Raw genomic sequence first — 26,856 nt, 5'->3', positions numbered from 1 at the left:
CAAGGTTTGGGGCCGGTGCTCTATTGGGGTGGAATTCCGCCACTCCACGTATCACGTGTCATGCATCTCTTTCAGTTCAGTTGTTATTGAAGTGCTAAAAGTCTGTTCAGTCTGTTCTTTTCCGTCGACACGTGGTGCCCGTCTCATGACACATAGTATGTCATGTATGCTACAGGGAGCCAGAGACAAAGTTGCACTACATATGTCATTGCTCTGCATATTATGAGATACGTTGGCGATTCCATTGCTTATTTAAAGAGGGTTTTGAACCACTATCCAAAGTTATTGGATACCGAGATCAGAGACACTTGGGTCTGTTCTTGCTTGAGTTGAGGAGACATTGAGATTGCTTGTTGAGGCGATCAGAGAGACAGACTCAGCATCAAGTTACAGACTATTTCAAGCCAGTCATTACCACTAGACAGCTAGACAGACACGTACTACAGCAAAGTTCGGATCCTATCTCCACTAGAGGCACACTGATTGACCGTGCGATGGACCTAGGGAGATCCAAGCGTCCACGACTATAGAGGAGGGCATCCCACCATAGACGGAGACTACTGTCACAAACAGTACTGTCCGGACGGACAAGCTAATGACATGACAGAATTGTATGTACGACCGAAAATTGCGCTGGCATGCTGACGTGGCAGCAATACGGATTTTCGCGTTTTGCACTGGCTGTGCCATGTGGCAGGCTATACGAATTTCCAGGATTTGCGCTGAATGCTTTTTAGGGAAGTTTTTGGAACGGATGCTTTTCGAGATTGACTGATTTTGAACTAATTGCTTTTGGGGTTTTGCTTTTGAGGCATCCCTTTAAGAAAAAATACAGCCCTTGGGGCCTCACTCTGCAGAGCATCTGGACGCAAAGTCTACGAGCAAAGGTCCCTCGGGAGTTGTACTTTGCAATGGTTGATGATAAAGAAATACGGAAAGGGGCGCCAGACTTTGAGGCCAATACCTCTGGGCACGGAACTACGTCGAGCCGTGTCGACTCTCTCTCTATTAAAGTTCAGTGATTTTGAAGTTTGTATTCGTGTGTTGTTACTGATTTCTTGCTTGAACATGATCGCAATAAGAATTGATTAATCTGACATCAAGGAGGTCCGGTGCGGATCTAGATGCAATAGCTAAGTACGTTGCCAGGAATCATGGTCCTAGATTTGAATGGATTCTATGTGATATGATCTAAATGTGTGTGATTGTTGTCTTCGTACAAGTGCTAAATTTGTGTCGTCTAGTGCGTCAGTACTCACAGTCAGTGTCTACTGCACTGGTTACTGGCTTATGTTTGATTTTGCAAGCGTAATCGAAGGCGATTACAATTTTTTCAAGAGGGGGGTATGTCACAAAATGATAACGTGGCAGTACTGGCCGTCCGGACCAGTTGATGATGTGGCAGAATTGTACGAACGACCGAAAATTGTGATGGCATGCTGACGTGGCAAAAATACGGATTTTCACATTTTACGTTGGTTTTGCACATGGCATGCTGTACGAATTTCCGCAATTTGTGTTGAATGCTTTTTAGGGCAGTTTTTGGACCAAAGGCTTTTGGAGATTGACTGCTTTTGGACTAATTGCTTTGGGGCATCCCTAGTAAGAATAAATAGAGCCCTTGGGGCCTCACTTTGCAAAGCATTTGAACGTAGAGTCTGAGAGCGGAGGTTCCTCGAGAGTTGTACTTTGAAATGATTAATGATAAAGAAATACCGAAAGACTTTGGGGCCAATACCTCTGGGCACGGAACTACGTCGGGCCGTGTCAACTCTCTCTCTATTAAAGTTCAGCGATTTTGAAGTTTCTATTCGTGTGTTGCTATTGATTTCTCCCTTAGAGTGACCAAGCCCGTTACAACTATAGAGGAGGATTCGGAATATTTTGGCGCACCACGACCGATACCTAGTCAGGGTCTTGATCATGGAGGAATCCGACACTGACCGATGCTCGATTTACTTTGAGCTAAAGGACTATCCCTCATTCTGTATCATTGTATTGGCTAGAGAGTCTCTAGTCTACCCCCCACTTTTTTTCCATCCCACTTTTACTAGAACTCTCGGTTTAGTTTTTTAGTCTTTCTTTAAGCACACAGACATTGTATCACATTCACCAATTTGTAACTTGTTGGTCTCATAGGTCATTTTGGTCTTTTGTAGATTACTATATGATTTCATCTCTCTCTCTCCCTCTCCCTCTCCCCTTGTCGCCCTAGCCCATCTCCCCCCCCCCCCCCCCCCCCCCCCCCCCCGCCCCAAAGCCTCCCGCGCGCGCACACACACACACACCCCCACCCACCCCCCAAGGTGCATAACGTTTTTTGGAAAATAGTTTTCAGAGAACTCAAAGATTCCATAATTTTTCGGATTTTTAGAGACTTGCAAATTTCAAAAAATTAAAAAAAAATCAGATTCCAGAAATTGCACAAATCAGAGACCTGCAGGAAATTCAGTTTTTCTAGAAAATTCAAAAATTTCAGATGCAGATATTGCGGGGGGGGCGGGGGGGATTTTCAAAAAAAATTTAGAAGGGCAAGCAGATTGTACGCAAAATGTATGTTTGACATGTATGCTTGATGTGGGAGAACATGTATACATAATGTGGAACATCCGCATATAGTGTCGTCTTCTTTCTGCTGCCAGAACTTTCCATACCCTCTGGTTTTTGGTGGCTATCAAGCATGAAGAAGCAAAATGACAAGACTGACCCTTTAGAGGATGCCATTCAAAAGTACAAAGAAGAAATGACCGAAACCATTAAAAAGATTAACCGCAACCTCTTGGGCACAATAAAGATGCTCGAAGACGCATGTAGGTCCAAAAAAGCAAGAAAACTACACTGGAAGATCGTGTGACGGCCCAAGATGAAGAGATTGCGTCACTCGAGAAGGATCTCGCCGAGGTACGATCACGAAACACACTTGAAGAGGGAGAATTGCAACCTTCAACAATAGAAGAACTCAACACGATTAAAGAGCAAGTGCGGGCAATCAAAGAGGGGGAAGAGCAACACAAAGAACTGACAACTTCTTGGGTGGATGTTATTACAAAGACTTAGCGGATGAGGCCGAGAAATGGATCGAGGTTGCCAAGAAAGGAAAAGGCAAGGAAACAACGTCCACACCCACCATTATTAACTTGACACTAGAGGAGGAGCAAAGAAGACGCGTGCACACTTTACATGTGAGAATTTGAGGTCTTAAAGACAAAGATAATGTGGATGAAGAGGTAAAAGAACTCATGGCTTTGATGGGGGTTAATGAGCCGATGCACACAAAATCTTGGAGAGTGGGCAATAAAAAGAAAAATGGAGGCAATGGGGAAACCTCGAAAGAAAGAGCACTCATCCTTCGTTTCCCCTCCATGGAAGTGAAGGACTTTTTGAAGAAGAGACCAACTGTGAAGAAGACGGGCATCTTTCTCGGGGATGACCTTACCCTCTCGCAGATCGCTCATATGCAGGAGGTAATGCCGGAGATTAGAGCGGCAAGGGAAAAAGCTTGCCTTTTTCCGAGAGCGGTGATATTGGAGCGACGCTCCACATGATGGTACAAGACCTACGGGACCACACTCAAAGTTGCTCCCTGAAATTATAATGGATCAATGTGCCTTGATGTGGGTGCTTTTGAGGATAGTTTTACTAGGCGAGACATCGTCTTCTACTCTGAGACACATTGGGCCCCTAGGCAATCTATGCCTCACATCAGTGGATACAGATGGGAGACGGTCTGCAGACAGTAGACACGATCAGAACACAGAGGGCGGGGCTCAGAGGGAGTGGGAGTGGCAGTGTTATTCAAGGAGTAGTTGCAGCCGTTGATACATATAAACCCTATGGAGCCTAGGAATTATCACACTATCATGATTGGACACACATTGGCACGGTGATACGCATCCATTCTTGAGCAGCAGTTGAGTGCACGGTTCTGGATAGGTTTATCTACTCTTGACCATACCATGACACTCGAGCCATTATTGAGGAGGGCAGATCACATGGGAGACGAATCTATTGTAGCTTTGTGGACTTCCACAAAGCATTTGACACAGTTCCCAGAGCTAAAATGATGCATAGACTACAAGAGATGAGAGTACCCACAGAGCTCATTTGAGGGATCATGGCGTTATACAGGTCAATAATGGGGCATGTATGCACCTCAGAGGGTCTATCTACACTGGTTCACTTCACTATTGGGGTGAAGTAGGGCTGCCCGCTCTCTCCTACTCTATTTGGTATATATGTGGATGAGGTTTCTGACTATATTGAGAGAGATGGTGATAGAGGTGCATAGCTGGCAAGGACAGGGATTCCACTATTGTTATATGCTGATGATATTGTGTTGATCTTTGACTCTTTGGAGGGGATGCAACGTCACTTGGATGCTTTGCATAGGTTTGCCCATGAAAGTGGTTTGTCTGTCAACCTTGGTAAATGTAACAGCCTTGGGCACCCCAAGTCTAGAATCTGTCGCGACACGAGAGAGATTCACTGAAAATACTTCACAACTTTTAAATCACAATTCAATTCAAGACGATACGGCCCACTGTAGTTCCATGCTCAGAGGTATTGGCCCCAAAACCTGGCGTCCCTTTTGGTATTTCTTTATTATATTAAATCTTGAGCAAAGTATAACTCTCGTAAGGGTCCTCTGCTCTCAAACTCTGCGTCCAGATGCTCTGCAGAGTGAGGTCCCTAAGGGTCCTTTTATTCTTACAAGGGATGCCAAAAACAAAGCTCACATCAGCATGTCAGTGCAAAATCCGGCGGTTCCATACTGTTGCCACATCAGCATGTCCCGCTCAGGTGGTCATGCCACGTCATTGCTTTGTGACATACCCCCCTCTTGAAAGACTTGTTATCGCCCTTGATTACACCTGCAAATTCAGACAGAGGCCATAAACCAGTTTAATAGACACCGACTCTAAGTACTGACGCACTAGACGACACAAATCCAGCACTTCTACAAAGACAACAATCACATCACATCATATCACATTCAAATCACATTCACATTCACATAGGATCTAGGACCGTGATTCCTAGCGACGTATTTAGCAATCGCATCTAGATCCGCACCGGACCTCACTGATGTCGATTTAACTAATCGCATATCACGATCATGTCCATAGATTCTGAGACCGAAATGCTGCAGTCATTTGGTCAATCATTCCACTCAAGCACTGTCGTGTGCGAGTAATCATTCTCGAGGATCCCACATCGAAGTACTTCCCTCATAAAATCACTCAGCAAAATACTGTCAACACATCAATATTCTTAAAATCAGTGACTTTATTCCATCTAGGTAATCTGTGACAAGGGAGCGGAGTAACTCCCCTCTTGTACAGTCCCGCCTGTACCAGATATAACCTGCTGATCTGTGGGAACTCTTGGAATAATCACAGCTAGACCAAAAGCGTCGAGGTAAAGTTCCAAATCTGAGGAGTATCTGCTAGGTCCTCCTCCTCTATTCATTTCGCATTCAATGCCGGATGGTTCTTAACTAAGAACCACCGTTCACTTTACCTTTCTCTTTCCTATCTTGGAAAAGTATCTGTGCCTAAACGAGTATATCTTCTCGCTGTTTTTCAATTCAAGTTCATCCGAGAGCTATGACCGCTCTAAAGCCATCATCATCATCTCATTCATAATCGTGTTATATGCTCACAAATAACAGGTTCTTCCACACAACATTGGTTTCATCCAAAAATTCAAGATCTTCCGAAAAGTCTTCTTTCATAAATTCATATAGCAAACTAATGCTAACTCATCCATAATGTTCTATCTAAAATCTGTTTTGGAACGAGTATCTCCTTGACCTGTTGTATTTCCATTCCGTTAGTCATCCTCATACTTGTGCCTTGTTGGGGCCCCGTGCAACGATATGTCCTTGTTCTCCACATTCAAAACACTTTCCTGTTCATCTTTCTTGTCTTTTGTCAGTCGAGATCGTGTGTTCTTATTCCAGTCGAGTTCGTGTCTGTCATCTATTTGTGTTCTGACTTGTCAAAGGTTCATCTGGTGGGTAAGTCAGCGAATCCCCACTTAGCATGTCCCATCAATTGTTGAATGGACTCTGACTTCTTTTCAAGACATTAGTCTCGAATTTCTTTGGGAAGTCCACAACAAAACCTCTCAATCTGCTCCTTAAAACTATCTTCTTAAAAGAAGAAGTCGGAAGAAAAATATCCCAAAATCTTTCCCAGTAATCATCCAAAAGATCACCTCTGATCATCCGAAGGTGGTTCCAATCGGTTCTAACATCTCGTTCATACTCTTGAGTGAGCCATGAAAAAATAAAGAGTTTCTTGAATTTTAGCCACTCTGTCGGTGCTTCTTTTCGTAACAAAAGAGTGAACCACCATGTTCGTGCATTGCCTTTCAGAAACGATGTTGCCCATCTAATCTTGGAGTGCTCTGTATAGCACCCTCCAAAGAATGCTATGTCAAAATGTTACGTAAAGTTTAAGGCCTTAGGAGCATCTCAAAACCATGAAAAGGTTTTAAACTTTATTGCTTTCCACCCTCCTTAAATTCCTTGGCCTTCTTGCCCTTGTTGTCGAGAAAATCGTATTGATTGGCTCTGTAAAAGTGCTTCCTTTTTTAATAAAACATATAATCCGCTCGTCTTTTCTTGCCCTTTCTGTCCTCATCACTTGATTTTGAAAAGGGCGAGCTATCCGAGCTGTCAGAAGAAGATGAGGACGAATTGGACAATGCTTCGAAGCGTACACGCTTCATCTGTTTTCTTGCTTTCCCAAAAGAGGATTTTGGGCCCAAGTAACCAGGGAAGTTGATTCCCTTGTTACATTTCTTCAATTGCATCTCCTTTGACCCAAATAGTTGGTTGACTCGTTTTTTGACAATGTCCTCAAGTTTATCCTCAGTAAACATCCTTGGAACAAGATGTTTCTTGATTTTCGGTTTTATTGGTGACTTAATGGCTTTTTGCCAATGAGTATGCACTTCATCCATCGAGTGTCGGGTCAAAAATTTGGCGTACTTTGGATCCTTAGAGAACTCAAGCATCTGCTTTGCGCACTCGTCAACCTGCTATTGACATTGCATCTCCATGAGTTGATACTGTGAAGGCCGGGGTGGCCCGTACTCATTCTTTGATAATCCGCTTGAATTTTCCGTATTGTACTCCCGCCTCAGAAGTGGCAGATGGAGTCATCTTATTCTTTTCAAAATCCATATGTGCCGCGAGAAGAAGGATCGGATTTCCCAATAGAAGAGAAATTGGTCGTGCTCTGATACCATTGTTACAAGCTTGGGCACCCCAAGTCTAGAATCTGTCACGACACAGAGAGATTCACTGAAAATACTTCACAACTTTTAAATCACAATTTAATTCGAGACAATACGGCCCGGTGTAGTTCCATGCCCAGAGGTATTGGCCCTAGCGCCCCTTTCGGTATTTCTTTATTATATTAAATCTTGAGCAAAGTACAACTCCCGTAGGGGTCCTCTGCTCTCAGACTCTGCGATGCTCTGCAAAGTGAGGCCCCTAAGGGTCCTTTTATTCTTACAAGGGATGCCAAAAACAGAACCCAAAAACAATTAAACTCAAAAGAAAAGTAATCCCAAAAGCATCTTGGTAGCAACTTGGTCCAAAAACTACAAAAAGCAATCAGTGCAATTTACGCAAATTCCGTATAGCTGTCGACGTGATTTTCGGGAATGTCCGTACAGTCTGCCACGTCAGCATGTCAACGCAAAATCCAAGGGTTCCGTATTGCTGCCACGTCATCATGTCCTGCCCGCGTGGTCGTGCCACGTCATCACTTTGTGACAATAAAACCAAGGTTATGGTGTTTAATATCACCCCACAGTGGATCAAGAGGTCAGCACCCGCATTCGCATACGGCCAAGAGATAGTGGAGTATACAGATGCTTACACTTACCTTGCGGTGGTCTTTAGTGGACCAGCATTTTCATTGAGGAGAGCAACAGAGACTAAATTGACCAAAGCCCATGCAGGATTGGGTAGATTGGAGAGGATGTGTTCATAGGTTCAGTTTTAGGAGCCTCAAACGAAGCTCTGGCTCTTCGACACTTTGGTGGCTTCCGCATTGCTCTATGGAGCTGAGATATGGGGACCTTCATTGGATCATCATGGGAGGTCGGGTCGCACTGATGGATGGGGGACATGGAGAAGCCTCTAGTCTCTATGACATCGCAGCTTATTAGAGCCAAGGCTTCAGTACCACGTGATATTATCCGAGCAGAGCTAGCTGTCCCCCCACTAGTGGTTGAGGGGCTCACCAGATATGTCTCCTTCATACACCGCCCACCTAACACTTGAGTCCTCTCGACAATTAGCCATGCAACATGCTGGTATGGGGAGATGACATCATGGTTTCAGGCACATGGGTTCGGCATAGACAGATTGCCCCCCTTCCAGTACCATTGGATGCGCCCTCTCTGACTGTTACACAATCCGAGCCAGGCTCTTCTGTCAAGACCTAACTCAACTAGACACCAGGAGGACATGGATACAGCTAGCACAAGAGCTAGGCACGAAGATGGCTTTCTAAAGAGAGCATCTTCTTCAACTTACGAAGGACGGCTTTTGTGACGAGACCCAGATACATGGACACCCACTCGTCCCATGGGATACAATGTGCTGTTGGCCAGATATGCACATCTTCACGCCAGCTTCGGGTTGAGCTTGGGAGATACAGCGGAGTACCAACAGAGGCCAGGACATGCTCCCTCTGTCACATGAAGCCTAACACAGAGTTGCACTACACATGCCACTGCCCAGTCTACTATGAGATACGAGGCCGCTTCCACTGCTTGTTCAGAGAGGGCTTTGAACCACTCTCAAGAGTCATGGGATACGAGGACCAGAGATGCCTGGGTTTGTTTCTGCTCGAGTTGCACAAACACAGAGAGAGCCTGATGAGAGGAGAGGCTAGCCAGTCTTAGCGACGGATCACAGACTTCTTTAGAGCACACACTGGACAACCGGAGGAGCTACTACCACAACGGAGCCCACATTCTCCTCGCACTAGAGGCACGCTGATTGACGGAGCGATCGAGCTGGGAGATCCAGACGCCCACGACTGCGGAGGACTACAGAGCATCGACGGAGGCTGCACCAAACGCTACCGATCACTTTGGCCCGACATGCATGACGCCCGGTCAGACTACTGACCATGGAGGAGTTGACGAGATCCGCCAACGACCAATGCTGGATCTCCTGTGATTTAGCTCTTTCTGAGGATACACCCACATTGTGTTGCAGTAGCCCCCCATTCGCTTCACCCCCCACTCATATCCTACACAATCCGAGCGAGCTGCTTAGTTCACATCTAGCAGCTTAGGATTCCATAGTATTTTTATTTTGTTACTCAGACTTTGTATCAGATCCACCATATTGTAACTTTCGGGTCTCATAGGTCACTTTGGCCTTTTGAAGACATTAATATAACATTTCATTTCCTCTCTCTCTCTCTCTCTCTCTCTCTCTCTCTCTCTCTCTCTCTCTCTCTCTCTCTCTCTCTCTCTCTCTCTCCAGGACAGTAGTGGGACAGGTACGCACTCCAGAGGGTATGTCTGGTCTAGTTCACTCCACCATTGGGGAGAAACAGGGATGCCCACTCTCCCCTACTCTCTTTGGGATGTACATTGATGAGGTTTCAGACTACATAGAGAGGGACAGTGGAAGCGGAGCACAGTTGGCGGGCACATGGATTTCCTTGCTGTTATATGCGGATGATATTGTCTTGATTTCTGATTCTCCAGAGGGGATGCAGCGTCATCTGGATGCTTTACATAATTTTGCTCACGATAGTGGTATGTCTATAAACCTTAGCAAGACTAAGGTTATGGTGTTTTAACACCACACCACAGTGGGTCAGACGGTCAGCTCCTGCATTTACTTATGGCCATCAGCCAGTGGAGTATACAGATGCATACACATACCTAGGGGTGGTCTTTCGCGGCCCGGGGTTTTCTTTGAGGAGAGCAGCAGAGATGAGATTGACAAGAGCACATACAGCTTTGGGGAGATTAGAGAGGATGTGTTCACAGATCCAATTTCAAGAACCTTGTACAAAGCTTTGGCTCTTCGATACCTTAGTGACCTCAGCCATGCTATATGGAGTTCAGATATGGGGCCCTTCTGTGGCTCATAGCAGTCGCCCTAGTAGTACTGATGGGTGGAGATGCATGGAGAGACCTCTGGTTTCCATGATTTCGCCGATGATTAGAGCCAAAGCCTCAGTACCACATGAGATTATCCGCGCAGAGCTGGCTTCCCCCCCGCTGGTGGTAGAGGCACTCACTAGATCAGTGTCCTTTTTGCATAGCATCTGGAGCTCCACAGAGACAGGTATGCACGTTTAGCACTGGAGTCTTCTCGGCATCTGGCTTCACAGGGAGATACAGCATGTTGGTATGCACAGATGACCTCTTGGTTCCAGATTCATGGTTTTAGCATAGACAGGCTACCACCCTTCCAGTATTCGCTGGATGCACCCTCCTTGTCCCTTACTCGGACAGAGGTTAGCAGACTCATCACACGGGATGTGACTCAGCTGGATACCAGGAGGACTTGGATAGAGCCGACCCATGAGCTAGGCACGAAGATGTCCTTCTACAGGGAGCATCTTCTCCAGCTCACAGAGGACGGTTATGTCACTAGACCTAGCTACATGGACACACACCTGTCATATGGCTTACGATGTGCCATTGGTCAGATACGCACATCTTCTCATCAGCTGGAGATTGAGGTGGGTAGATTTAGCAGAGTACCAACAGAGGCCAGGATATGTCAGTTATGCCATTTGGAGCCAGAGACAGAGCTGCACTATATATGCCATTGCCCAGTTTACTATGAGATACGAGGCCGTTTTCATTGCCTCTTTAGGGATGGTTTTGGGCCACTGTCTCGAGTTATGAGGTACCAGGATCAGAGATGCCTTGGGCTATTCTTGCTAGAGCTGCGCACACAGAGAGAGCCTCTTGAGGAGATCAGATAGGGGGAGACAGTCCCAGAGGGAGATCACTGATTTCTTTCGTGTGGAGACGCGCCAGTCAGAGGAGCAGGATCCAGAGCAGCCTCCAGGACCTACCTACACTAGAGGTATACTGATTGACAAGGCCATGGAGCTTGGGAGATCTAGACGCCCGCGATTGCGAGGATCATCACTGCATCGACGGAGGATTCATCAGAGGATCAGGATCATTCTAGCACGATATGGGAGACGCCCAGCCAAAGTCCTTACTATGGAGGACATTGATGAGATTCGCTAGCGGCAGATGCTGGACATCTTGGGACCCTGATGTGCAGATGCTCCCTCACCCTCAGTTTCTTCATGTGCATGAGTTTGTATCATTGGATTGTTGTACTGGCTAGAGAGTCTCTAGTCAATGCCCCCCCCCCCCCCCCCCCCCCCCAAAAGCTTGTCACTACAGCTTTTAGTCTAGTTTTTCTTTCATAGTTTTTTCATCTTTTCAGTTCTACAGACAGTGTATCAGATACACCATTTTGTAACCGTGATGGTCTCATAGGTCATTTTGGCCTTTTGTAGACGTAAATATATCATTTCATTTTCATTTCTCTCTCTCTCTCTCTCTCTCTCTCTCTCTCTCTCTCTCTCTCTCTCTCTCTCTCTCTCTCTCTCTCTCTCTCGCGCGCGCGCTGCATTCTGCAGAGGGAAGCCCAGGAAGGCCTGCATTCTGAGCGCAAGTGAAAAGGAAATCACTCTTGGCGAAGGTCTCCATTAAAGCTGCAAAATTGGCAAGTTGAGTCCCCTTTTTGGCTCTATTACACAAAAGGGGTCGCACTGCATCTCTTTAGGATATCATCTCCATCGGTTGCACAGGTTTGTTCCTCCTTTGTATTTGTGATACTTTGGGACCACCGCCAGATTGGAGACTCGTAGCTGGGATTGTCGCTGCTCTGGCAATTGGCAGTAATAAGGCGGCACACAACGATAGACTTGCTGGTCCGCGCAGCCCTACTGGTCGGCGCACACGGGCCGTTACGATGGAGGTCATGAACGCTTCACCAGTTTGCAAGCCCCGTACGAAGGCGAACTTCATTCTTACAAACAAGCGGATAACACAAGTGGAAAGGGAGATGAAGGAATGGAAAGCAGAAATGGAAGGATGGTGGAAGGAGAAGGCCAACCTTCTTCAAATGTTCCTCAACGAAGGCACGCAATGGATTATGGAAGAAGGAGAAAGAGGACCTGCACGTAGTGATACAAGCACTTAAAGCGGATTCTCTAGCACTCAAAGAAGAGGTCTCAGCCCTCAAGCGAGAGCTTGCTGATAGAGCAAGCAATGGACTAAAGGAAGGTAAATTCCAGCCCTCGGTGATAGAAGAAATCACGTCATCAAGGAACATGTACAGATGATCAAAGAGGAAGAGAAACAGAATGGGGCGAAGACGTCTTTGTGGGTGGATGTAATCACGACGACACAGAAGGCGGATGAGGCCGAGAAATGGATGGAAGTCGCTAAGAAAGGAAAAGGGAAAGAAACCACGTCTATCCCCACTCCTAAATTATCAACATGACTTTAGAAGAAGAGCAGCGAAGGAAGACTAGAGCTTTGTACATACGAATAACCGGTCTAAAATAGCGAGATGATGTGGAAGGGGAAGTCAAAGAACTTCTCTGCATGATGGGTAGTGAGGCTACTCATACAAAGGCATGGAGGGTAGGGAAGAAGACACAAGGAAATGGGGAGACTTCAAAAGAAAGAGCTCTAATCATGCGCTTCCCATCCATGGAGGCATAGAAGGACTTCTTGAAGAAGCGTCCTACACTAAAATATTCCTTGGAGATGACCTCACACTCACACAGCTTGCTCATATGAAAGAAGTTATGCCCGAGATAATGACAGCTCGAGAGAAGGGGAAAGTGGCCTTCTACAGGGATGGACGAGTGGTTATTCTGGAGAAGCGCCCCGCATGACGGCGCGAGGCCTGTGGGACCACACTCAGAGTGGCTACATGGAATTGTAATGGATCTTTGCGCCTTGATGTAGGGGCCTTTGAGGATAGTTTCACAAGGAGAGACATCATTTTCTACTCTGAGACGCATCAAGCCCTGGGGAAATCCATGCCCCATGTGAGCGGATACAGATGGGAGACAACTTGCAGACAAGAGACTTGATCAGAGCGCAGAGGACGAGGTTCAGGAGGAGTGGCAATCTTATTCAGGGAGGAGCTACAGTCTTTGATAGATATAGCTCGGAGGGATGAGCATGCGAGGTACATGTGGGTGAGACTGAAGGCAGAGACAGGCAGATACCTCTACATCGCTATTTGCTATTTTCCTCCTAGTACGTCCGTATATGCATCATCTAGAGGACAGTCCCCCTTCTCTATTTTAGATGATGATATATGGGAGTTTTCCAGAGACGGTGACATTATTATCTTGGGGGATTTCAATGCTAGGACTGCCTACCACCAGATAGTATTCTATGATACCTCAAAGGAGTTGACGCGGGAGCTTGATATTACAGAAATGGGCCTGTCTAGATTATCACAAGATGAGGAGCACACTGAGTATGGCAGATACTTGATTGATTTGGGGACTGCACATGGATTGGCCATTTTGAATGGCCTACAGAGATTCCCTGCAGAGCTGGTGGTTTTACATGCTTTCCACATCGGCATGGCGCTAGTACAGTGGATTATGTTATGGCTCCGCTAGGACTCATTCCTTCCTTTCAGGATTTCGTGGTGGGAACTAGACCGGTTGGGGTAGCAGTCTTTTATGCTATCTTGTCTTTCACTCTCATTCCAGTTCAACACAGCTCCATTGGGAGAGGCCTCCATACATACTCGCTATACCTTCACGAGGGAGACGGATCACGTGTACACTGATGAAATATACAAGCAGCTATGCACTCAAGAGCAAGGACGACCACTAGAGGAGCTCACCCAAATTCTGACAGAGACGTTGCATGATGCAGTATCAGAGGCATATCCCCACAACTAGCCTACACGCAGACGATCTGGAAGCATGCCTCAGAGCAGTTGGTATGATGAGGAGTATAGAGAGAAGGATCATGTTACAGAGAGAGGTGCTCATGGGTACTACTACACATAGACAGTCACGTATTCTCTTCCGCCGTCTAGTGCAACAAAAGAAGAGGGCTTCCCTATCTCAATTAGAGCGTGATCTGTATCAGTTGTTTATGAGTCAAGACTCTAGTGAGGCATGGAGGCTTTTCAATGAGCACTCGCCACCGCCAGCCATCACTTCCACAGAGACATGGGGGGAATATGCTACATCTCTCTATACAGCAGCATGGCAGCCACCTTTGCCTGACCCTCCAGAGGCATGCCCAGAAACATGTACTTTCTTTACTGCTGAGAGGGTAAGGAAAGCCATTGACAAGATGAAGATAGGAAGAGCACAGGATCATGATGGTCTAGTAGCACAACACTTTATCCATGCCAGAGAATCAGAGATATGCTTGCAGAGCCTCTTGCTATGATGTTTAATAGAGCCATGTATGAGGGTTTCCATGAGACTTGGAGTATGTCCATTATTGTGCCTATCTTCAAGTCGGGAGATCCTATGCTTCCCGGGAATTACCGAACCATCATGATTGGTCACACTCTGGCTAGGCTATATGCATCAATTCTTGAGCATGAGTTAAGTGGAGGGGCAGAGAGAGAGGGCATACGGGCAAGAGGACAGGTAGGGTTCAGGAGAAGTTTCTCCACTCTTGACCAGATTTTGACACTTAGAGCCATTATTGAGGACGGTAGACACCATGGCAGGAGGATATATTGTAGCTTTGTGGATTTCCGCAAAGCCTTTGATACAGTGCCACGAGCCAGACTCATACGCAGATTGCAAGACGTGGGGGTGCCCACAGAGCTGATCTGGGGGATCTTAACTTTATACAGGACAGTGGTAGGACAGGTACGCACTACTCAAGGCATGTCCGACATGGTTCGCTCCACCATTGGGGTGAAGCAAGATTGTCCCCTATCTCCGATTCTCTTTGGGATAAATGTAGATGAGTTTTCAGATTATGTACATACAAAGGATGATAGAGGTGCTAAGCTTGTAGGGACATGGATTCCGTTGCTATTATATGCTGATGATATTGTGATCTCCAATTCTCCAGAAGGGATGCAGCGTCACTTAGATGCACTGCATGTATTTGCACGGGACAGTGGATCGTCTGCTAACCTTGGTAAGACCAAGGTAATGGTGTTTAACACCACGGCGCAGTGGGTAAGGAGGTCCGCCCCCACTTTTACATATGGTCGAGAGACTGCGGAGTATGCAGATACATACACTTATCTTGGGGTGGTTTTCAGTGGTCCGGTATTTTCCCTGAGGCGTGCAGCAAATACGCGATTGACCAGAGCCTATGCAGCATTGGGGAGACTTGAGAGGATATGAAGTTCAGTTCCAAGAACCTCGGACAAAGCTTTGGCTCTTTGACACTTTGGTCACTTCGGCCATGCTGTACGGAGTGGAGATATGGGGCCCCTCAGTTGATCATCATAGCAAAGCTGGCAGTATTGATGGATGGAGATGTATGGAGAAGCCATTGGTGTCTATGATTTCTCGGATGATTAGGGCCAAGGCCTCAATACCACATGACATTGTTAGGGCGGAGCTCGCTGCTCCTCCATTGGTATTGGAGGCACTCACTCGATCAGTTTCATTTATGCATAGCACTTGGGCTCTCCCTAGAGACAGATATGCTCGATTAGCACTAGAGTCTTCCCGACATCTGGCATTGCAGGGAGATAGATCATGTTGGTATGCAGAGATGGCATCTTGGCTTCAGTTACATGGCTTTAGTATGGACCGGCTACCCCCATTTCAGTACTCTCTAGATGCACCCTCCATCCCCCTCACAAGGGTAGAGATTACTAGGCTCATCAGACAGGACTTGATTCAGTTGGATACGAAGAGGACATGGATACAACCTACACATGAGCTAGGTACGAAGATGACTTTCTATAGAGAGCATCTTCTCCAACTCACGGAGGATGGTTTTGTGATTAGACCAAGATACATAGATACTCATCTATCCCACGGGATACGATGTGCTATTGGTCAGATACGCACATCCTCACATCAGCTAGAGATCGAGACAGGCAGATTTAGAGGAGTACCCATTGAGTCCAAGATTTGTTAGGTGTGCTAAATAGAGCCAGAGACAGAGCTACATTACAGATGTCATTGCCCAATATACTATGAGATACGAGGCCCCTTTCATTGTCTATTCAGAGAGTGTTTTGGGCCACTTTCTACAGTCATGAGATACCAGGATCATAGATGCCTCGGATTATACTTACTGGAGATTCGCAAACACAGAGAGGACCTCTTGAAGAGGGGCACAATGAGAGAGATCCAGCGACAACGGAAGGTCACAGATTTCTTTCAGTCACAGACAGAGGAGTTCGAGCAACCCCCACATCATAACAACACCAGAGGTACCAGAGGCATACTGCTTGATCGGGCGATAGAGTTGGCGCGGTCCCGTCGCCCACGGATGAGAGGGCCCTCTCGATATCGACGCAAACTGCGACAGAGGATCCATACCATATTGACGCGACATAGGAGCCGTCACGGATACTAATGTATATGTATATGATGCCTCGATTGTCAAAGAGCTCCATTGTATCAGCTCACCCTTTGTCTTCCCTTTGTATCAGCTTTCACCCCACCCCTACCCACTATTTTCTTTTCAGTTCTTTGTACTTTTCGTACCTAGACCTGGTATTAGATTCACCATATGTAACCTTTTGGTCTCATAGGTCATTTTGGCCTTTTGAAGACGTTAATTATTACATTTCTTTTCATTTCATCTCTCTCTCTCTCTGAGGAGAGGTGAAGAGAGACATCCCCAGAGACAAATCACAGATTTCTTTACACTAGATACTGTACACCCAGAAGAACAGACAGAGGAGCAACCAACGACGGTGGAGAGGTCTACCCGCTCTACTGGCATTCTCATAGACCGAGCATTGGAGCTAGGGAGATCTAGACGACCCCGAGGGAGGAGAGGAGCTACACAATTTCGAAGGAGGCTATGGCAAAAGATTCAAGCCATACTCTTTCGTCGTCCAGAGTGCAGATGAAGATGGATCTCTACTCCCCTCCCATATTGTCTTCACATTGTACTGCTTAGTTTAGGATCCCGCAGTATTTATATTTTGTTATCCTAGTTTAATTTATTTTGTTAATCTGACTTTGTATCAGATACACTGCATTGTAACTTTCTGGTCTCATAGGTCACTTTGGCCTTTTGAAGACGTTAATATAACATTTCATTTCATTTCTCTCTCTCTCTCTCTCTCTCTCTCTCTCTCTCTCTCTCTCTCTCTCTCTCTCTCTCTCTCTCCTCTCCTCTCTCTCTCTCTCTCTCTCTCTCTCTCTCTCTCTCTCTCTCTCTCTCTCTCTCTCTCTCTCTCTCGCCCCTGCGCGCTGCCTCCCCTGCGCATGGCTCCCTCCTGCGCGCTGTCCCACCCCTGTGTGCTGCTCCCTCCTGCACGCTGCCCCCCCCCCCCCCCCCCCCCCTGTGCGCTGCTCCCTGCACACCAAGACGACCAGCTCATCCACTGAACACACACACCCCATCCCCATCCCCTGCCCGCTGCCCCCTGCATACACACAAGCCGAGTGTTCTCTTCCCCTTCTCCCCTCTTCTTCACAATATGAAGAGAGGGTAGCTACGAAGACAACCATGTCTTCCCCCATCATCAAGACGCCGACACCGACAACGAAGACAACGTCCTTCATGCTCACGAATAAGAGGCTTGCACAATTGGAGAAGGACATGAAGGAATGGCGGATGGAGAGAGAAATATGGAAGGAGGAGAAAGCCAACTTCATCAAGCTATGGAACGAAGAGAAGGAGGACATGAGAGCGGAAATCCAAAATCTCAAAGAGGAGAAGGAGAGAAGGGAACGGGAGAACGAGAAGGAGAGGGAGAGATGGAGGAAAGAGCAAGAAGAGATGAAGGCACAAATCGATCTCCTTCATGCTTCCCTCACATCCCTCACCCCCGAGGAAGGAGAGATTAAAGGGGAGGCTAAGGAAGCCCTCAAGGAGGAGATCACCAAAGCCCTCACCGCAAGCATTGAGGACAAATTAGAGGCCACCAAAGAAGGATGGGTCGAAGTGGTCAAAAAGAACATCAAGAAGGTAGCAAGAGAGGAAGCCCAAAAAGATGAGGTACTCATCGTACACACAACCATCGAAGAGGAGAAGATGCGACAAGCTCGCCGTCTCAATGTGCGAGTGACCGGCATCAAAGAAGAAGAAGGGTCTACACCCGAAAGCGATGGGAAAGCTTTATGCAAAAAAGTGGGATACAAGGAAGAAGAGATCCCTTTCTCCAAAGTTTGGAGAGCCGGCAAAGATCCAAAGAAAAGAGCTCTCATCCTCCAATTCGCCTCCGAGGAGTCTCGAACTTCCTTCCTCCGAAAGAGGGTCATCTTGAGAGGGATAGACGGCCCCCCGATTTATCTTGATGATGACCTCACAAAGATGCAACAAGATCACCGTCGCGCGTGCATGCCTCGAGTCCACCAAGCCCGCAAAGAAGGGAAGAAGGCAGTATATCGGGATGGTAGGGTTATCATTGATGGCAAGACCATCGCATAGGGACTCGCGGCCTGTGGGACACACGAGGAGATTCATGTCACGGTTTGGAATTGCAATGGAGACCTATGGACACACCCAGAGAGACTTGAGGAGGTGATGAGAGGTCGAGACATCATTCTACTTACAGAGACACACGAGAGGCCGGAGAGAGGGTTACCACGGATACATGGATTCCAGTGGGAGTCTCTACATTGAGGATGTATGCGCCAGCACACCACTCGCGGCTCAGGAGGAGTGGCCATACTCTTTAGACAGGGGCTTCACAGCAGACTACAGATTGTTGCCCGGGACCCACAGGCCCGCTACATGTGGATTCGCCTCGAGCTCTCACGAGATAGGATCGTCTACATTGCCCTTTGCTACTTTGCTCCCACAGGCTCCAGATTCGCCCCTATTGAGCAGGAGTCACCGTACGCATGCCTCACGGAGGAGATTATGGAGTACTCCACACTGGGTGAAGTCTTCCTTATGGGAGACTTCAATGCTCGTACACGCAGTGAGCAGTGTGAGACATATGACCATGAGGACCCAGAGACACTACACACTCTAGATGAGGAGGCTACTATGAGAGACACAGCAGACAGAGCTCCAGTCACAGCTTACGGACGACATCTACTTGGACTTGGCTCCCAGCACCGTCTCGTTATCTATAACGGGATGGTCCAGTGGCCCACCTCAGGGGGCCTGACTTGTATACCACATGGAGTTGCAGAAGGAGGGGGGAGTACAGTCGACTATATTCTGGAACCCAGGGAGGCTACACACCTTATCACATCCTTCACCATTCCACCCATACCCATCGGAGCCGACCACACATACCTCTCTTTCTCCATCACCGGAGTTACCATCACACATAGCTCCACTACACACACTCCACACACCACCATCCATTTCACACATGAGCTAGCCTCTATTTACTCGGCCAAGGTCGAACATGGCCTATGTCTCCTCCACCCATCCACACCACTCTCAATTCTCACATCACATATCTCTTCCGTTCTCCACACTTCAGCTATAATCTCTTTTCCACACACCACTCACACAGGACGCACTCCCCCCCCCCGGGGCTATGCCTCAGAACCGCTGGTATGATGATGAGTGCAGAGAGCTATACCGACGCCTCCATGCACGGCGAGCCTTAGGAGAGATCACAGAGAGAGAGGCCAGACGGCATATGAAGACGCTGACACGCCAAAAGCGGCGAGCATTCGAAGAGGCACAGGAGCTTGAGCTATACCGCCTATTCATGAGCATGGATAGCGCGACGGCATGGCGCACCCTGCGCGAGCCACGTCCGACTACAGCTATTGAGGATCCATAGATATGGCATGATTATGCAGAGCGACTTTATGAAGTGCCACGGCAGCCTCCTATTCCACAACCACACGAGCCTCGCCCCTTCTTTACAGCAGAGATGGTAGAGAGGGCCATACGCCGCATGCAGCACAGACGATCAGCTGACCATACTGGATTACAGAGTGAGCACATCATTTATGCGGCCTCCACTATAGCCCCGTTGATTGCACATGTCTTCAACCGGGCTATAGGGGAGGGCTTCCCAGAGGAGTGGACACAGCACACCATAGTGCCTATCCACAAATATGGCGACACCCTGGACCCAGGGAACTACAGGACTATCATGATTGGCCACACGATGGCCAAGCTATATGGAGCAGTACTTGAGGCACAGCTCAGCTGCTACGCAGAGATCGAGGGTTTACGAGCTCCAGGCCAGGCAGGTTTCAGACGAGCTTTCTCCACCATTGACCACATCTTCGTTCTGCGCTGCCTCATTGATGGGGCAAAGGCGCGGAAGAAGAGGCTTTACTGCTGCTTTGTGGACTTCCGCAAGGCCTTTGACACAGTCCCACGCGAGAGACTCTTCCAACGCCTTCACAGCATTGGGGTACCAACAGAGATGATTTGGGCCATATATGCTCTCTATGAGAGGGTGACGGGTCGGGTTCGTTGCCCAGGCGGTTTTTCAGAGACCATTGCTAGCACCATTGGTGTTAAGCAAGGATGCCCACTCTCCCCGACACTCTTTGGGCTATACATCGACGAGATCTCCGACTACATACTGCGAGCAAGGGGAGAGGGGAGCGACTTGGCAGGTACTCCGGTCCACATCATGTTATATGCTGATGATATTATGTTGATTTCAGAGTCACCCGAGGGCTTGCAACGCCATCTTGAGGCCTTGGACGAATTCAGCACACACAGGGGGTTGACTGTGAACCTTGGCAAAACCAAGGTTATGATCTTTCACACATCCAGTGCAGTGAGGAGCGCCACCACCTTCACAGCAGCAGGAGGACAGGTTGATGTAGTCACCTCCTATGTCTACCTTGGCATCACATTCACCAGCCTACCAGGACCCTTCACTATGAGGCAGGCTGCTGTTGACAGGCTCACTCGAGGATATGCAACTCTGGCCATGCTAGAGCGGAGGTGCCACCAGGCACACTTTCAGGAGCCCCGCACGAAGGGGTGGCTTTTCGACACCTTAGTCACCCCGGCCTTGATGTACTCGGCGGCAGTATGGGCACCAAGATTGACAGCTGACCAGTGGACACAACTTGAGAGACCACAGGTATATATGATCTCACGCATGCTCCGCAGCAAGAAGACAGTGCCACATGACATTATTAGAGCCGAGCTCGCCACACCACCTATGGTTGTAGAGGCACTATTCCAGACAGTTTGCTTCATCCAGAGGATGAGAGAGCTACCTCCTGACAGACTTACCCGTAGAGCATTTGAGGCAGCTATACAGCTATCAGAGAGTGGGCATGAGAGAGCATGGTACTCACAGGTCAGAGCATGGTTTGAGGGACACGGTCTTGACATGGAGAGCCTACCACCATTCCAGTACGACCCCCACTCACCATATGTTCACCTCTCTCGCAATGAGAGGAACTTGGTATTGAGACAGGATCTGTGGCAGCTATACACTAGGAGAGTCTGGGAGGCACCTAGCTTGGGGACGAGGATGTCAGATTACAAAGACCAGTTTCTCACCATATTGTCTGGGGGGTTCATACAGAGACCACGCTACATGGACACATATATGCCACATAGCTCACGGGTGGCGATTGGTCAACTGAGAGTGGCTTCACACAGGTTAGAGATTGAGATCGGGAGACATACTGGTGTTCCCAGGGAGGAGCGAATCTGTAGAGCCTGCACAGAGGAGGTGGAGAGTGAGGAGCACTTTGTATGTAGATGCAGAGCATACACTGAGATCAGAGGCAGGTATGAGGCCCTATTTAGAGGACAGCCCACTCTCCGAGAGATCATGGAATCTCGAGATCAGAGACAGCTCGGACGTTTCTTACTAGAGATACAGAGCCACCGCGACACACTACTACAGCCACACACAGCTACACAGACAGAGGGGAGACAGTCGCAGCTTACAGACTTCTTTCAGAGGATTTCCGCCCCCCCCCCCCCTCACCAGACACTCAGAGGGGAGTGACACTCCCACAGGCGGAGGTGAACCGAGCTAGACAACGACCACGAGTCACAGGCTACAGGGGCGCGAGCTCCCACCACCGACAGATCGAGGAGATCCGAGCCCGGGAGCGCCGTGCCACTGAGGAGCGAGTGGCTCAGATGAGGGCTGACCCGACAGCTTTCATCCGGGTAGCCTTGGCACCAGACCCACCCATGTACCACATCTTACATCCCCCCATTAGTACAGGATGGAGCTAGATAGCTTGATGCATTCTCATGATTGTACTACCTTGAGCATACAGACATGCATATACCCCTAGAGATAGAGCTCCATCCCTTCTCAGATACTCCACTACCTACATTCAGTTCAGTTTTGTATCAATTTTGTTTCATTTGTCTTTCCGATAGACGGATGACATACACACAATGTACATTTGATTTGTCTCATAGGCCGATTTCGGCCTGACATAGACGTTAAAAATCTTTCTTTCTTTCTCTCTCTCTCTCTCTCTCTCTCTCTCTCTCTCTCTCTCTCTCTCTTTCTTTCTTTTTCTCTCTCTCTCTCTCTCTCTCTCTCTCTCTCTCTCTCTCTCTCTCTCTCTCTCTCTCTCTCTCTCTCTCTCTCTCTCTCTCTCTCTCTCTCTCTCTCTCTCTCTCTCTCTCTCTCTCTCTCTCTCTCTCTCTCTCTCTCTCTCTCTCTCTCTCTCTCTCTCTCTCTCTCTCTCTCTCTCTCTCTCTCTCTCTCTCTCTCTCTCTCTCTCTCTCTCTCTCTCTCTCTCTCTCTCTCTCTCTCTCTCTCTCTCTCTCTCTCTCTCTCTCTCTCTCTCTCTCTCTCTCTCTCTCCTCTCTCTCTCTCTCTCTCTCTCTCTCTCTCTCTCTCTCTCTCTCTCTCTCTCTCTCTCTCTCTCTCTCTCTCTCTCTCTCTCTCTCTCTCTCTCTCTCTCTCTCTCTCTCTCTCTCTCTCTCTCTCTCTCTCTCTCTCTCTCTCTCTCTCTCTCTCCAGATATGCTCGCATAGCACTTGAATCCTCTCGACAGTTAGCAATACAAGGAGATACAACATGCTAGTATGGGGAGATGACATCATGGTTTCAGGCACATGGGTTCAGCATAGACCGGCTGCCACCATTCCATTACTCATTGGATGCACCATCTCTCACCCTTACACAATCAGAGATCACCAAGCTCATACGCCAAGACCTGACCCAGCTAGACACCAGAAGGACATGGATACAACCAGCACAGGAATTGGGCACGAAGATGGCTTTCTACAAAGACCACCTTCTCTAGCTTACGGAAGATGGTTTTGTGGCGAGACCCAGATACATGGATACCCACTTGTCTCATGGGATACGATGTGCTATTGGCCAATTACGCACATCTTCTCACCAGTTGCGGATTGAGACTGGGAGATACAGCAGAGTACCAGCAAAGGACAGGACATGCCCCTTGTGTAACATGGAACCTGAGACAGAGCTACACTATACATGTCGCTGCCCCGTCTACTACGAGATACGAGGCCGCTTCCATTGCTTGTTCAGAGAAGGTTTTGGACCACTCTCAAGAGTCATGGGATACGAAGATCAGAGATGTCTGGGTTTGTTCTTGCTCGAGCTGCGCAGACACAGAGATAGCCTGATGAATGACGAGGCTAGCCAGTCTCAACAACGGATCACAGACTTCTTCAGAGCAGACACGGGACAGCCGCAAGGGCCACTCCCACAGCAGAGCTCCCCCTCGTCTCACACCAGAGGCACACTGATTGACCGAGCGATTGAACTAGGGAAATCCAGGCGCCCGCGACTGCGAAGAACTACGCAGCATCGACGGAGGCTACGACAGAAAATTCGAAGCACGCTGGCCAGGCATGCATGACGCCCGGTCAGACTACTGACCATGGAGGAAATTGATGAGATTCGCCAACGACCGATGCTAGATCTCTTATGATTCAGCTATCCCAACAAGCTGCCCATTTTTTGCTTAGTCTTTTGCTTGGTTCACATCGATCAACTTAGGACCCCATAGTATATATCTTTGTTTTGTACTGTTGTTAGGTTATTTTTTTACTCTGACTTTGTATCAGATCCACCACTTTGTAACTTTCGGGTCTCATAGGTCATTATGGCCTTTTGAAGACGTTAATATAACATTTCATTTCATTTCATCTCTCTCTCTCTCTCTCTCTCTCTCTCTCTCTCTCTCTCTCTCTCTCTCTCTCTCTCTCTCTCTCTCTCTCTCTCTCTCTCTCTCTCACACACACACACACACACACACACACACATACACACACAAAAAGGAGCTGGATACTGTGTACAACAAGACCTCTAGGGATGCTCGACGGCTTATCACCCAGAGAGAGTACAAAACAGGGAGTACAGTATGAAGGTGGCATGTAGGAAGAGTGTAGAATAAACCATTGAGGAGGTGCATAATGCCATAACATAGCACGTGCATTCATGAGCTACATGCACACTTCACCATGAATAAAATGACCCCTTCTTCATAACCTTGTTATCTTTTTTTCAAATTTCCATTTTTTAACCTCTCTTGTGAATGTAATTCTGTAACTCTTTTAAGTTTAAAAAGCCCCTCCGGTGAACTCATGTGCTACACTTGGACATTTTAAGGTGGACCCCCATGGGATCCAGACTGAAAAAGAACTGAAGACCTCGCCCATGTCCGAGGAAAGAGTATCTATGCCGTCCCGTTTCCCTGGAGGAGCCTTTTGTGCGAGGAGTATGCAGCAGCTCAGTCCAAATAGCTGTCAAGGTGGTCGATGTCGGTGAAGTGGGAATCACGAGCCTTCCACATAGTCTATAACAGGATGCTACAAATCGTGGTAAATACTGCATACCGCAAAAGGAGGTCAAACTGATGTACACGAGGTGAAAGCATCTGGAGAGTGCCTCGTCTATACCCCAAGGATACAAGCAAGAAAACCGGATCTGCAAAAAAGTCCTCAAAAAGAGTGTGACCCTGGAAATCACAAAGGCCATACAAATGCCCCCCGCGTCACAAACCCATCATGAATGCCCACTCTAATAAGCAAACAACATATCACCCTCCACACCAGCTGTGCATGCGGGCAAACCCTAAAAAACAATGGCATAAGCATTATTGCATCGCTGACAAGTAGGGTCATGGCCAAAGCCTGAAACTTGACATGGTAATGCTAATCAACTATCATGTGGCAGCCAGCAGGAAGAAAAACCGCTTTACAGCAGTGCCAGCAATGAAAGCTTACGATCATACTACCTAGCCGCAAAGCAAAACCACCATTCAGAAATTAAGATTGCAAGTCAAAAGCTGGGTTTGCTCGTCAGCCAGGAAAACATACAAAATAGAGGCCAGCTTTTGGATGTGTCCTGTGTTTTGGGAGATTGCCTTCAGAGCCTATGTAATCAAGGCCTTGGGTGATGGAAATCTTGTAGCTCACACACCCCTGCTTGTGAATAAATAACAAATACCTCAATGGAAAACCAAAATTCTCCAAAGTTTGCAAAGCCTTTGCATTAACAAAGCTCACTGACAGGGTGATGAAAATCTTGTAGCTTACACACCCCTGCTTGTGAATAAATAACAAATACCTTAATGGAGAACCAATTTCAGGGCCCAATGCTTCTCTGTGTTTAGTAATCTTGCTACTCTAGTGTTTTAAGTGGAAAGTCCTGTTTTCTGTGTCGTTGTGTGTTTAAAGTTGTTGGTTTGCAGGTATCAGCCTCTTGCAGACGTGATTGCCATTTTCAAGTTCCATCACTGCAAGTGCCCACTGCCAAAACTTGCACATGCAATCTTACACATAAAATACAGTACACTTTTAGAGATTCATGGCTATCACTATCAAGAAAACTGATGGCAAATCATGAGAGGGGCCTGCATGGAACCAGGAATGCAAATGAGTGGGCTGTTGATGCTGGTGACGTAGCAGACTATGTCAGCCAATCCATACAGCATACTCATCTCAAAACAGGACATCAAAGTGGTAATACCTCAACAACTAGCCAACACCACTCTCCTGCATCCCAGGAAAGCTGGTACTAGGGTCTACCCTCCCAAATCCACAATTACTGCAAACGTAACTTGACCACTGAGCAGCTCACAGTCCACCATTCAAAGCTTTCCTTCCTCCCATTTACATCAACCTTATCACTAGCTAGTTGAGCCGTTACTTCAATGATATGGTCTACCAGTGACATAGTAAAAGTTAAAGTCCACGATGAGATCCTGGCAGCTAGTTTTGCAAAAACTAGAAACTACCAAAAGGCGGATCTATCTCTAGAATCAAAGCCCCTTCGCATACATACCATCACCTATGGCTGAGGCATTTCAGAGTGTCTTTGAGACTCCTAAGACCCTAGGGATGATGAACTGTCACACAGAACAATAACAATAACAATTTACGTGAGTGGCAAACCTGGAAGGCTCATTGCAAAGCTCTCCTTGAAAGTGGAAGCTGCTGCCTCAAGCCCATCCGCTAGAAGTTCAAACATAGATGTGCATACTACAACCGCTTTAAATTGATCACTGACATCTAGTTGCCTTTTTTCGTTAAAAAAACTTTGAATCTGCTCTTTAAACCCTCGTTTTGCTCTCAATACATCTGTTGGAGTAGGAGAAAAATCAACTCTGAATGGTGTGTATGGAATACGAGAACCAAGGCATGAAAGAATATACAGCACTTTCTGGTGAATCAATTTCTTTTCAGTGGCTTTTGACATGTGGCAAATCTCCATCTCTGCATAACATTCATACACAATAGGACCATAGGACTGTATTTCCTGTAAACCATGTT

General features: G+C 47.5%; 1 protein-coding gene across 2 annotated transcripts in view; it reads right to left on the bottom strand.

The window, feature by feature from the left end:
* Positions 1-26,856, bottom strand: part of LOC147424948 (uncharacterized) — a 136,581-nt gene that overhangs the window by 6,139 nt on the left and 103,586 nt on the right. For both annotated transcript variants that reach the window (XM_086499412.1, XM_086499413.1), the window contains exon 9: positions 26,479-26,842. In XM_086499412.1, coding sequence (XP_086355538.1) covers positions 26,479-26,842 — 364 coding nt within the window. The remainder of the gene's footprint in view (positions 1-26,478; positions 26,843-26,856) is intronic.

This window comes from Adiantum capillus-veneris, chromosome 25 (assembly GCF_014529385.1).
Source record: "Adiantum capillus-veneris isolate H3 chromosome 25, ASM1452938v2, whole genome shotgun sequence".
Lineage (NCBI taxonomy): Eukaryota > Viridiplantae > Streptophyta > Polypodiopsida > Polypodiales > Pteridaceae > Adiantum > Adiantum capillus-veneris.
The sequence above is the reverse complement of the archived record's forward strand: the minus strand, read 5'-3'. Positions and strand labels throughout refer to the sequence as shown.